Source organism: Hippopotamus amphibius, chromosome 8 (assembly GCF_030028045.1).
Source record: "Hippopotamus amphibius kiboko isolate mHipAmp2 chromosome 8, mHipAmp2.hap2, whole genome shotgun sequence".
NCBI classification, from domain to species: domain Eukaryota; kingdom Metazoa; phylum Chordata; class Mammalia; order Artiodactyla; family Hippopotamidae; genus Hippopotamus; species Hippopotamus amphibius.
The window spans coordinates 111,657,228-111,669,511 of record NC_080193.1 but is presented as its reverse complement, the minus strand read 5'-3'; the positions used below and the strand labels follow the sequence as shown (position 1 = coordinate 111,669,511).

Here is a 12,284-nt window from a genome sequence, read left to right as displayed (position 1 = left end):
AGAGGCGGCTGAGTTCATCTCTAACTTCCTTTCCGGCCCTAAAATTCCAGCCTTACAGCTGGACCCATCCCTACCTTTTTTTTCTTTCAACTCATACCAGCCACCCTCTCCGGAACCTTGTTCTTACTCTACTGCATACTTTTCGACGTACCTACGGGGTCCTAAAACACAGCAACTGTTCCCCGTGACTACGAAACTAAAGGGAAGTGGTGGAGAACGGAACTCTGAGGGGAAAAAAAAAATGCAAGAAAACCCAGAAGTTGGCCAGCTTGACGTGCAGAAACCTGAAGAAAGAAGACTACGCAGGCTAAAGCTGACGCTGCGCAGAGACGGCGGAAGCAGGAGGAGGGTGGGGCGGGGCCGAGAGCCGATTGGATGGCTGAGGGGGCGGGGCCTGCGCTGACAGCCGGGGAGGAGCGGGGGAGCCTGCGCGGGCGTCGCCTGCCGGTTTCCACCTCTTGGCTTCCCCTCCCCAAAGCCTGGAGGGCGGGGCGTCGGGTGTGCCGACGCCTTGTGACGTCACAATGGGCGGGGCGACCCGGGGCTTCAGCCGGCGCGCGGGCGCGTTCCGCAGTCGGTGTTTGGGACGCTGGGTGCGCCGGTAGCTCGATCTCTGATTCGGGTTCGCTGTCAAAGCCCGTCTCTCCCCGGAGCCCGGGACAGACAGGGCACGCGCCCGTGTGTGTGAGCGGGACTCTGGGCAGAGGCGTCCTCTTGCTTTTTTTCTTCCTTTTATCCAAAGAAGGGGGCAGTTCTCGCGCTTGCCTTCCTGTCGCCCCGATGGGAGCGGGGTTGGTGTGCGGAGTGGTTCGTCTTTTTTTCTCTTAAACTTGTGAGCTCTTTCTACCCCCCTCCCTTTTTTTTAGGCTCGGTGCCGTCTGGACCGGTTTGCTTGGTCCTTGACTAACCGCTTTCTGCCCCTTCTCTTGCCACCCCGGTCCAAGGTCGCCCCTCCGCTCTCGCCCCTGACCCGGGGGTGGTGGGAAGCTTTGTCCGGCTCGCTCCCCACTCAAGCCTCCGCAGCGTAGCCGCACCTGCCTCAATATGAACGGGGTCAACGACCCCCCTCTTTTTATAAAAGATATTAAGCCCGGACTGAAAAACTTAAATGTCGTCTTTATTGTCCTGGAGATAGGTAAGTGGGGTCTGCAGCCCGCCCCGCCGCCCTCTGTGCGTCCCGGGACAGGAGGGAAGGGCGCCGCCACCGCGAGCTGGGGGCTCCCCTCCCCCTTTCCTCCGCTTCCTTTCCCCTCCCCCATCCACGTGGCCCCGCGGGCCCCTGCCAGAGCCGCAGCCTACCAGCGGCGAGAACGCGGGGCTCGACCTCTTCCCACCTTCCAGGTGCTTTTTGATCCCGGAGGAGGAGTTAGTTTTTTGGAAGTCATTATCATCATCTAATACACCCCTCCTCCTTTTGATGTTTAAATCGTTACAGGACGCGTGACCAAAACCAAAGACGGCCATGAAGTGAGATCATGCAAAGTAGCAGATAAAACGGGCAGCATCACTATTTCCGTGTGGGATGAAATCGGAGGTCTTATACAGCCAGGGGATATTATTCGGTTGACCAGAGGGTAGGTGTTCCTAAAAGGGTTGGGGGATGAGAGTGCCTCCTAAGTAGGAGTCTGCAGAATCGGAATTGGCCGACACCCGGACCGTGGCAAGTTCTGAAGTTCCGTCTTGTCTGTGGCCCACTCCGAGGATTTTTGAGCCCCTTCGATTTTAACCTCAGGTGGTGGACGGCATTGGGATGAAACACCTTTGCCTTTAAAAGCAGTCAATTTCAGTCGGGTATCTAAACAACCCCACCCGCAGTTTACAGATTGAGTAGATTTTTAAATACTGTTATGGGATTACTGAATCTTTTTAGTAGATTGTTAAAACTAACATAGTCAATACTTCATCTTTGTCATAAACTAGTTAATATAGTTGTCACTCAGTTTTTTTCCAACCTTTCCCCCCTTTTTAATAACTTTTGAAATCCTGCCGGTATTTTATTTGTATACTCATTTAGACAATGTGAACATAAATTGAGATTGTAGCTGGAGAATTTAGCAGGTTTTGTAGTATCAGATTTCTACTCGGATGTAGAAGTTAAGAGAGGAATTTTACAATATCTGGAAGGCACATTCTCGAAAATGATTTCTTGTGCCTACTTCTGTAAGGTCAGTGCTGTACAGAAACCAAAATGATGTGCAGAAAACGTTTGGTGGAAAGATGTCTATGATACTTCTGTCCAAAAGAGTTAGTTGGCAGATTGGCTTTTAAAAATAATTCAGTACAACCTTTGTTTTGTTTTTTTTGGGTTTTTTGGTTTTTTTGATTAGTAATTAGACTGCCTTTAAAGATTTACCAAGTCTTTATCTTAGGAAGGTAAAATGCCAGAGGGAGTCTTAAAAATAGATTTTGAAAGCTTTGTGGTCAGTAGAATTGTAATAATTCATTGGTCATAACTATAGGAAAAGTTCCTGAAAGTAGGAGCTTAGAGCCTTTTGATAGTATTTTAACAGGTCTTACAACATCTTCAGGAAGTGAGGCAGAGTATCATCAAAGAAGGAAGTGAGAGTCAGGACTTCGACTTTTTTTTTTCTCATACACTGACTCATTATGACACTGGTTATGTCTTAAACTTCCACATCTTAAACTTGCGCAAATGAGAATTTCTGTCTCAGAGGGTATGGTGAGAATTAGCATAATTAAGGTTTTTTGGCTGCCAAAGTATCTCATCCAGTGATTAGAAGTTATTTTATACACTGTAAATAGCATCTCATTTCAATTATTTCATATTTTGTAGTCACAGAAAATACATAGATGTGTCCATCAAAAAAAACTGTGGAAAAACTAAGTCAGTAGCCATATAACATCTATAGGATTTTAAGGTGTATAGTTACTGAGGAGTCCAATTTAAAGGAAAATTCAAAACCGAAGAAATTACTATTTTCTAACTTCAGTGTGACCTTGAAGTTATACTTTTTCAACTTCCTTTTCTGTAAAATGGGAGTAATTATACCTTACTTCCTAAAGTAACATATCCAGCAGAGTCTGGCCCATTATAAGTCCCTTAAATTCTAGTTGAATCTAAGAGAAGTAGCTTTTGAAGAAAGGTAAACATCTCAATAATGGTAATTTGAATATTGGCATGCATATCAGAAAACTCTGCAAACATTAATCTCATTCCTAAAATAAGTGGAAGTCAAATGTTTTAGTTGTAACTTCAAATGTTCTTTCAACATGGGCATTAATTTTTACTTTAGTAAAGTGAAATAGTAGGGCGCTGTCTCGTAAGTCAATTTTTGTGTTAACTTGAAAGTGGTGGATGAAGTCTTTAATAAATAACCTTTACTAAATGAAGAGAAATATATAATGTGAAACTGTAAACTTTTTATTAACCTGCATTAAAAGATGAACTATCACCAAACTTAAACAATATTTGGTTATAATTTATTTTTCTAAATCATGAAGTTACCATAGCAGTTGTGCAAAGAACCACTGAAAACCAAGCCTTGGGCTTATTTTATAATATTGATTAACTTACCTTTTTCCTAGATTTGTGTATAGGATTATCTTATCTAATGATGCTGTCTGCATTCGAAGTTGTTCAGAGTAAATAATTGTTCAGCCAAGTTGTTGCTAAAAATCGGGAATTTGGAAAAGCAGCTAAGCGAAAGATTTGTGATATTAGTTTTTTAGCCTCTTGGTTAAATTTTAGTAAATTGTCAGTAGCTTAGGAATAACACATACTAGCCTCTGTGTTTTATAAGGCAAAGGAAAAACTATTATATCAGTATCTGGTAGACCAAGTACATGGATGTAAAGGTAAATGCTAGAGTGTTGATTTTATATGTCCTGTGATTGAAAGGTAATTTCTGCCCGAATCTCTGCAGTTTGAAAGTTCTCCCTGTGTTACTTGACTGAAGATGTGATCTTTGGAGTATAGCAATGCTTGTTTTGCAAAAAGGCTTCTGTTCTCTGGGGTTAGTTATTGTTTAGATGATTATGTCAAAATTTGGCAGTAGTTTTCTTCACATTATTCTTAGTAAGTAACAGGTTAATAAATGGTAGACACAGGATTTGAGCCCCACCTGCACCCCAATACAAAAAATATAGTATAAAGATTTATTTGATTTAAGTAGAAGGAAATATACATATTTCCATAGAACTGATGTTTCCTTTCTTTCTAGGTATGCATCCATGTGGAAAGGATGTCTGACACTTTATACTGGAAGGGGCGGAGAACTTCAGAAAATTGGGGAGTGAGTATTAAGATGCATTTCATATAGCTGAATAAATTACAAATAATATCTACAGAGTAAGTGGTAGGTATAAACTATAAACCTCTCCCTTGACTTTTTGACTGGTAGGCTGGATGCTTGCAGCACCTTAACTTTGCATGTATGTCCTAGTTGAACAGCTATCAATACCGTTTCCTGTAGTTGAGAATGTCAGTTTTTCCTGGCAAAGAGCATTAGGAAGCTGCACTTGAGACAATCCCCAGTGGGACCATTTCTGTAGGCTTTGGGAATGTATATCTCTCAGGTGTCACAGTGCCATTTGAAGTAAGTTCTGTCATCTAGTGAATTGCCAGTTAAGAAGCTGGGTATGGGTTTTAGGCCATAAGTTTAATTTTTCATTTTCTCTGTTTGTGGGTGAATATGTACCCATATGTGAAAGGACTTGCAGCAATGACAATTGAAGTCCTGTATTTATCCACAGTCTAGGTACCATACTGGCAGCCGCAACGCGAGCTTCCATAAACTACTACCCTGGTAATCTCCTCCCTGACTTGGAGGAACCATCCTCTCTAGGGGTGTAAAGGTAATTCAGCCTCCATGCTGGACTAGGCGTTTGGGATGTACTCATAACGTATTGTGTAGGCAATGAGCTAAATCATAAAGTCCTTCTGTTTGGTTAATACCTAAGACGTCTGCTTAATGCCTGTCAAAATAGAGGATATCTAAAGAGAGAAGCCACAAATGGCACCAAAAAATAAATAAATAAAATAAAGGAAGAATGTATTCTACACTGCAGGAATAAGATAATTTGGGAAAAGTAAGCAATCTTGCTAGCTTTTAAAGATCGGAAACTGGTAACACTTTGCTTTCGCTAGGAGGAAGATTAGGATTCACGTATGTTCGTATTTAGAGTAGTATTAGAACAACGTGTTATGAAAGGTCTTAGGATCAAATATTACAGAAAGATTGAGTATCCTGTCCCAACCTTCATGTATAGAGAAGTATTTATAATAATGGAGGTCAGTTATGTGAAGAACCACTGGAGGTCACTCAATACATAGTGACTTTGTCAGGGTCAGTCTAGGAGTTACCAAAGCTGGTTCTAATTTATTTGTGGGTTGAGGAGCTAGGAAAATGCTTATGTGTAATGTTAATCAATATATACCATAGTCAGCTGATAAGAAGCATTGGGATAAACCATTGTCTTGATAGCCATGTGTCTTTACTCATGCCTGCAAAATCCACTTTTAACCTTGCATGGTTATCTTTGCAGATTCACAGCGATTGGTCAAAGAGGGACTGGATGCGAGTGTGTGAGTGGATCAGTGCAAATCCATCACCACTGCTGGAAAAACCACTCTGGAACCCTAAACATGGTTCAGAGGCATCAATCAGCCTATGTGGAAAAACAGGACAAAGATGTGTTTCTGTGTCCTTGATCTTTGACATTTATTTTTTGCAGTACAGAAGAAGAATTAAAATACAAAATAGAATGTTTTAAACATTGTAGGCAATCAAATATTTGACTTTTTTTTTTTTAAATGAAACATAAGCATTTAGGAAGTTTTTGTTGTAAGTGAAGAGTTAGCATGTTGCTGTTTGGTTAATTCATTTGACATCTAAATTCTTTATTCCTGTAAGTTATGCATGTTATATAAAGAAAGGTTGATTACTTCAGAAGTCATTCAAATTGTTCTTTATTGTCTTTCAGATTTTGTATGGTTTATTCAGAAGTGCCAAATTTCAGTGAACCTAACCCAGATTATCGAGGACAACAGAACAAAGGGGTAATTAATCCAAATGTATTGTCTGTTTTTATGATTAGGCTAATTTTGACTGTGTACAATAAATCTATGGCTAGGTTGCCAGGCTTTTCGTACCCTAAGTATAATGGAGACAATTTTAAAAAGAATCTTTTTAAAGTCATTTCCATTCTATATGTTTTGTGAGTCTGTATTAGGTATCTGTAGTATCATACATGAAATATATAGTAAGCCCTCCATATCCGTGGATTATTCAGCCAACTGGGATTGCATTGGTTGAATTTGCTGATGCAGAACCTTTTTATATAGAGGGCTGACTACAGTACGCCATTTTAGACAAGAAACTTCAACATCTTCAGATTTGGGTATCTGGGGAGTCCTGGAACCAATCCCTGTGGGATACTGAGGGATGACTGTATGTGCCATTTAGGAGGTTAGCACTTTAGAGGAGCGGGGAGTAGTATCAGGAAGATGTGAGACCTAACAGAAGCTCTGAAAGGTCTGGAAACACTGCTGAATATTTTAACACTGAAAGGACTTGGATAAATCTTTTTAAATTGTTTAAAAAAAAAAAACCTTGAAAGTTAAAAAAAAGAATGAATACATGTTATGTTTAAAAAAAAAAAAAAAAACTTCATTTGATTAAATTAAAACCTTTTTTTGATAGGCACACAATGAACAGAAGAATAATTCCATGAATAGTAACATGGGTACAGGTACATTTGGACCAGTGGGTAAGATTTTTTTTTTTTTTTTTTTTTTGCATATTTGTGATCAGGTATAAGAATTAAAGAAATGTAATGAAAGATTTAGGGGAAAAAATTGTCTTTAGGCATAAATTAGTACTAAAAGGGAAACTGTTGTGAAAGAAGGAATTCTCAAATAACTGATTTTTCTAGAAAGCAGATTCCCTCTTAAGCTAATTTATTGAGCACATTCTGTATTTAAACATTTGGACCAGTTACTGGGAATGCAGTGGTGAATATTGGCTAATAATAAGAAATCTAGGTTTTGGTGATACTTTTATTTTCTGTTGATTTTTTCAAAATTTCTGTAATCTAGTGATTATTTATAATAGATGCAGAATAACTGGTTATTTTTGTGTATTGAAAGCAGTTTATCTTCAGATTGATGCTTACCTTAATTTTTCACATGTTGATAGCTGCCTCTTTAAAAGATTGGCCTTTACCTCTCAAATACCCTCAAAGATCAGTGGTTCTTGCATCCTTGTTAAAGGTCTTTTGAAGTCTTTTTTGTTAAAAACCAGAGGAAAAGTCTTTTGTGATTGGAGTTCATTAGGGTGGCCAAAGTTTTATTTGACCTGTTGGCTACATGTTTTGACACAGCTAATGATCATGACGTTGTGGGACGCTTTGTGTTTTCCTTTAAAAAGTTAGAATTACGTTGTCTCTTTTAAAACATTGTTAACCTTATTTGAACCAAATGCCAATACTTATATACTGTTTTGCCTTTTCTTTTTCCCTTACAATGTAGGTAGTGCATTTTTTATGCTTTTTTTCCTACTTCATTAATTTCTCATTCTTTTGCCCAAGTTGCTCTTTTTCCTTCTCCCTGTTAATATAAGCATCAAGTTGATATCCTATATTTACAGTAATTATACATTTGGAAAAACCTAGAACTCACACTGAGTTTTTTCCAGTAGTTTAAAAATAAAGGTGTTTGTTTTCTGTAATATTACTTGTAAGCATTAACAGCATGTGCTACAACTTCAAATAGGTGTACTTCTATTTGAAAATGGTGATGATTTTTTATATTCTTTTTTAGGAAACGGGGTTCAAACTGGCCCAGAAGCAAGGGGATGCCAATTTTCATATGCTGGTAGAAGCAATGGCCGGGGACCTGTAAATCCACAGCTACCAGGAACAGCTAATAATCAAACAGTCATGACCACAATAAGTAATGGCAGGGACCCTCGGAGAGCCTTTAAAAGATGACCAATGCCAAATACGCACATGTAGTTTTTAAACTGCGTGCCCTACTTGAACACTTATTGCACTTTTATTTATTGTTAACTGTGAAAACTATCCTTTATCTGTTTCCTTTCACGTTTTTGGTTTGTTAACAAGAGTGGTTTGTTTTTTATAGCAGAGCTATTAAGCTGCTTGAGTCTCCTATTGAAGAATGGGAACACTCTGAAGAACAGGGGCATTTATTTTTAGAGCAAAAAGATCTTTGGATATCCTCTAAAAAACCTGCACCCATTTCTTGGGTGAGTTACTTACGACATCAGCATTTAGCCTCTATGAGTCTATCTTCTATATACATTTTGTAATATTTAAAATAAGGCTTAGTGGAAGATGTTCTTTTGTCTTAAATACAGATATTGCCAACTAAAGCAATAACCACCAAAAAAACAAAAACTTAGTCAATGCTGACAGCAGTTTTGCGTGTTCGCGACTCCGGGAATGATTGACTTCTTCATTGAGTGACTGCCATTGAGATTTTCCAAGGACTGAATCATCCTAAACTCTTGTTCTGTTACCAAAAAACATTCTTTATCAGAATTATGGAATAGAATGTGATCTGTATTATAACAAGAAATTTTTAGAAGAAAGCTACATTTACTTTATTTTAGGGTAGTCCTATTAATATTTATCAGCTTTGTGCATTACACTGAATGGAAATTTAAAACGGAGGCCTTGAATGTTTATTTTTTTAGACTACCATGTCAAATATTAAAGTTTAATTTGAGGGAGTTACGAAGTCATAATGAACATTGATCTAATTTTTACAAATTATGGTAGATAAATATTATAGTGAAGGCAATTCAAATTGAATTTATGTAGAAATACGCAGTCTTAATTTATAGGGTCCTAGGTACTTGCAGAAGCTCAGTCTGGAGTGAAAATCCTAGGTACTTTATTTGAAGGGTATGTGTGTGTGTTTATTGTCAGAGTTTCTGAACACAGTTCACAAAGCCTTATCAACAAAAGTTAAGAAATGGCTCTCTCAAAGAAGCAAATACAGCTTTATTTAGAAATGTAAAGGTAGAATTTATTTATGTGTGTAAATGGTGTCCAGTTCCACTGTTTACTGTAGGGTGGATAACTGGTAAATTTTTCCTTTGTTGGAATTAAACTCTTCTTCAACATATCTCGTGAATAAAACTTGCATTAATGTTAACAGATCTACCTTATTTTTGCTGTTTTAGTGATTTACAGCGGAGAGCCAGTACATTTTATTGTAATTGTAATGGTGACTTCAGCCTGGTGACTGCTTAGCTCTGTATTTGTCACTTTGCCTTTTTTCCCCCACCTCAAATAACAAAATAATTTCAGTAGACTTTGTTTTCTGGATGTGCCATAGCATTTGAATATAAAAATTTGTGCCAGATATTGTTCTAATCCAGTGTGTCTAACAGAGACTTCATCATGCCACATACTAGGCACTGTGTGGATAGTATTAAGGGTAGACGAAATAATGAATAATCTCAAGAAGCTTATTGTTTATAGTACTTCAGTAACTGGGGATTGTATGTTACAGAAATAAGTGTTTTGTTTATTCATATACTGATGATTAGAGTTAATTTGGCTTTGTGACTAATATTTTCCTAAGATGTTCACAGAATTGCAAATGTTTTGGAGTAAAAAAAAATTTTAATTGGTACATAATTTTTTTTTTTTAATCTAAGCAGATGTAGGAGCACTAAAGCTGTTATTTGTAGGCGATTAGTGTTAAAGGTGATTCTAAAAGAAAGAATTTTGGAGTTTGGAAAATTAAAATAATCAGGTATGGATTGCTGAGCTTCCAATCCTGGCCTGATTTTCCCTTCACCTGTGATGTTAGGTTATTCCGCTTGAAACCTCTGTAAGCCTTAGGGTCCATAACTATAAAAACAAGTAAGTAAATAATAGTACCCCTTTGTAGAGTTTTTAAGATTTTTCCATGTGAATGATTAGAATGATTTCTGGCTCATAATAAGCAGTCAAATGTTTGTTGTCTAATCATACCTCAAGAATAGAAGAAAATGCAGGGGTAGCTGTGGAAGTATTGTTACCCTTTAACGTGTTGCGATTAAGTAGAGAAAGACCTTATGTTTTACCTTTGTAATTGACATTTGCCTCAATAATTTAACCTTGTCGTTCTGTGTTTTTTTTTTTTTATCATTTATTAACAAATTTCTTTTCTCTTAAGGGAAGCCACCAAAACCAAAGCAAAGTGTGTTACAATCCATAATGAATATTTGCCTTCCCAGCCTGCTTGGACAGTACTCATCAAGAAGTTAAGAGGAAGAAAGTTTCCTACCTTCCTCCTTCCTGGTGCTTTCAGCTATCAACTTGTTTAAACACCTATTGGAAACAAAAGCCATTTACTGTAGAAATACACACTGCTAGGTTTGGGTCCCACTTTGTTTTTACAAACCAGTTCTGAAGTGGACTGAAGTCTTATTAGGCAGGTGGGCCCTCCTGTCCGGGTAGGTTCTTTGTGGAGTTGCTACAGTACAGGTGTGGAAAGATGAAACCCACAAGGCCAGATGGTGATGTATAACAGTGAAGGCTGCAGTATGCTTTCCCATGGACATTTAGACAGATTTTCCTATAGTATATCAACTCATTTTTCCTTTGTTCCTGTAGTCTTAGTAATTGCATTTTAAATTTGAGGACAGTTTAACTTGAGGCTACCCTAAATATTTATATCACTGAGTATTTGTCACTTGTATTTTTATCATTTAACATTTTAGGAATGTTTAATTTTCTGGGTTGATACTAATAATGCCAAGGGAATGATACTTAAATAAATGTGAGGTTAGTAAAGAAGCAATCTGTGATACATGAAGAACACTTAAAGTATAGGAAGGTGGTTAACTGGCCCTAAAAAGTTTTCTCACAAGGTGCAAATTGAGAGTATTTTATATCAGTCCTAAGACACAGTAGCAGTTGTTAAAGTTTATATGGATCTGACATTCCAGTTTATTTACTGACATGACTTCCCTTTTCTTATACCTTAGTAATACCATTAACTATCATAATGTACTGTAATGACTGATTGCTCCAAGCAATTTTAGGCTGCTGTGACTCTTAGGAGACTTTAATGTAGTCACAAAGGTTCTGGAGACAAATCAGAAAACCATGTGAAAAGAAGTATCAACATGGAACACTTTTCCAAACCAACGTCTGTTCTTATGTCTAGACTTGTTCTTGGGATAACTTGCCCTATGATGGCCCTTTGTTGTTTTTTTTTTTTAATCTATTTTTCTTTCTCATAATTTGTTTTATCCCCTGTCTGATGAGGGTGAACATTTGTAGAAGGAGAGCGTCACGGTTATTCTCTGGTACAGGTTTAATGATGGGTAAAAGCAGATATACTTGGCCGTAGTGAAAAATCAGTGTATTGGGGTTCCAGCCAATTGTTAAATAAATGTTGGGGTGAACAGCCCTACATTTTACACAGTAGCCATAATGAGTAACAGTTAAGGTATGCTTCTGAGGAAATGTAATTGTGACCTTGGGAAAACAATACTCTCACGAATGGTATGTTGTTAGGACCTGAGGGAGAAGGTAGAAAAACATTTTACTTTCCAGGTGTATTCAATTTTTTCCCAAATTCCTCAAGGTTTGCTTTATTAGGAATGTACCAGAATTTGTCTTCCAGTACTGTGACGACATTACTGCAGGTTTCTGAGTTAAAAACGTATGATGATGTTTCTTAAAGCACTGATCACAGACTAGAGAGAATCAAGTCCAGATTATCTGACAAGCCAAGCCACTTATTCAGTGTGTTTCCTCATTAAGAACATTATGTCCAAAGATGTTACGAAGAGCTGTTTACCACTATGAGATAATCAGTATGATGTAGAGAAAATGAATATTTTAACAAGTTTGACTAGTAGACATATCATTTAAGTCTTTTTAAAAGTCTTGATAGGTAGTACACAATCTTACTGTGGCTCCCAAAGCTTTAAAAAACAATGCCTCCTGAAAACTTGGGGACTAGATGTTGAATTATATTAGAGCCCAGGTCTCTTGAGACTCTGTTGACACATCACAGTCCACACTGTCACACCATGTTTATTGTCTGACAGCCTCAACTATTGACAACTTTTTTTTTTTTTGGGGGGGGTACACCAAGTTCAATCATCTGTTTTTATACACATATCCCCGTATTCCCTCCCTTCTTTTGACACGTTTTTAAAAATCAGATCTTTAACTGTTTTCAAAAATTTGAGTACATTTTTTTCTATCTCATGCCATCAAAATTTATGCTTTTGGACATGGAAGAGATAGTCCAGTTTCTTGGTCCACATATAGAATAGATACTGAATAAAACT

At 37.9% G+C, this 12,284-nt stretch overlaps 1 protein-coding gene across 4 annotated transcripts; it reads left to right on the top strand.

Annotated features, from left to right (window-relative positions):
* Positions 1 to 566: 566 nt before the first annotated feature.
* NABP1 (nucleic acid binding protein 1) lies at positions 567 to 9,147 on the top strand. Of its 4 annotated transcripts, XR_009055210.1 has the most exons (7): positions 567 to 1,135; positions 1,436 to 1,574; positions 4,182 to 4,253; positions 5,944 to 6,019; positions 6,663 to 6,729; positions 7,781 to 8,225; positions 8,337 to 9,147. XR_009055210.1 is itself a non-coding variant. In XM_057746901.1 (6 exons), exons 1-6 carry the CDS (start codon positions 1,045 to 1,047, stop codon positions 7,948 to 7,950), a joined length of 615 nt encoding a protein of 204 aa, XP_057602884.1. In that variant the 5' UTR covers positions 567 to 1,044; the 3' UTR covers positions 7,951 to 9,147. The 4 variants fall into 4 exon arrangements, 3 of the variants coding, with proteins under 3 accessions (XP_057602884.1, XP_057602885.1, XP_057602886.1); XM_057746901.1 differs by having other exon boundaries at positions 7,781 to 9,147; XM_057746902.1 differs by having other exon boundaries at positions 575 to 678; positions 7,781 to 9,147.
* The last annotated feature ends 3,137 nt before the right edge of the window (positions 9,148 to 12,284 follow it).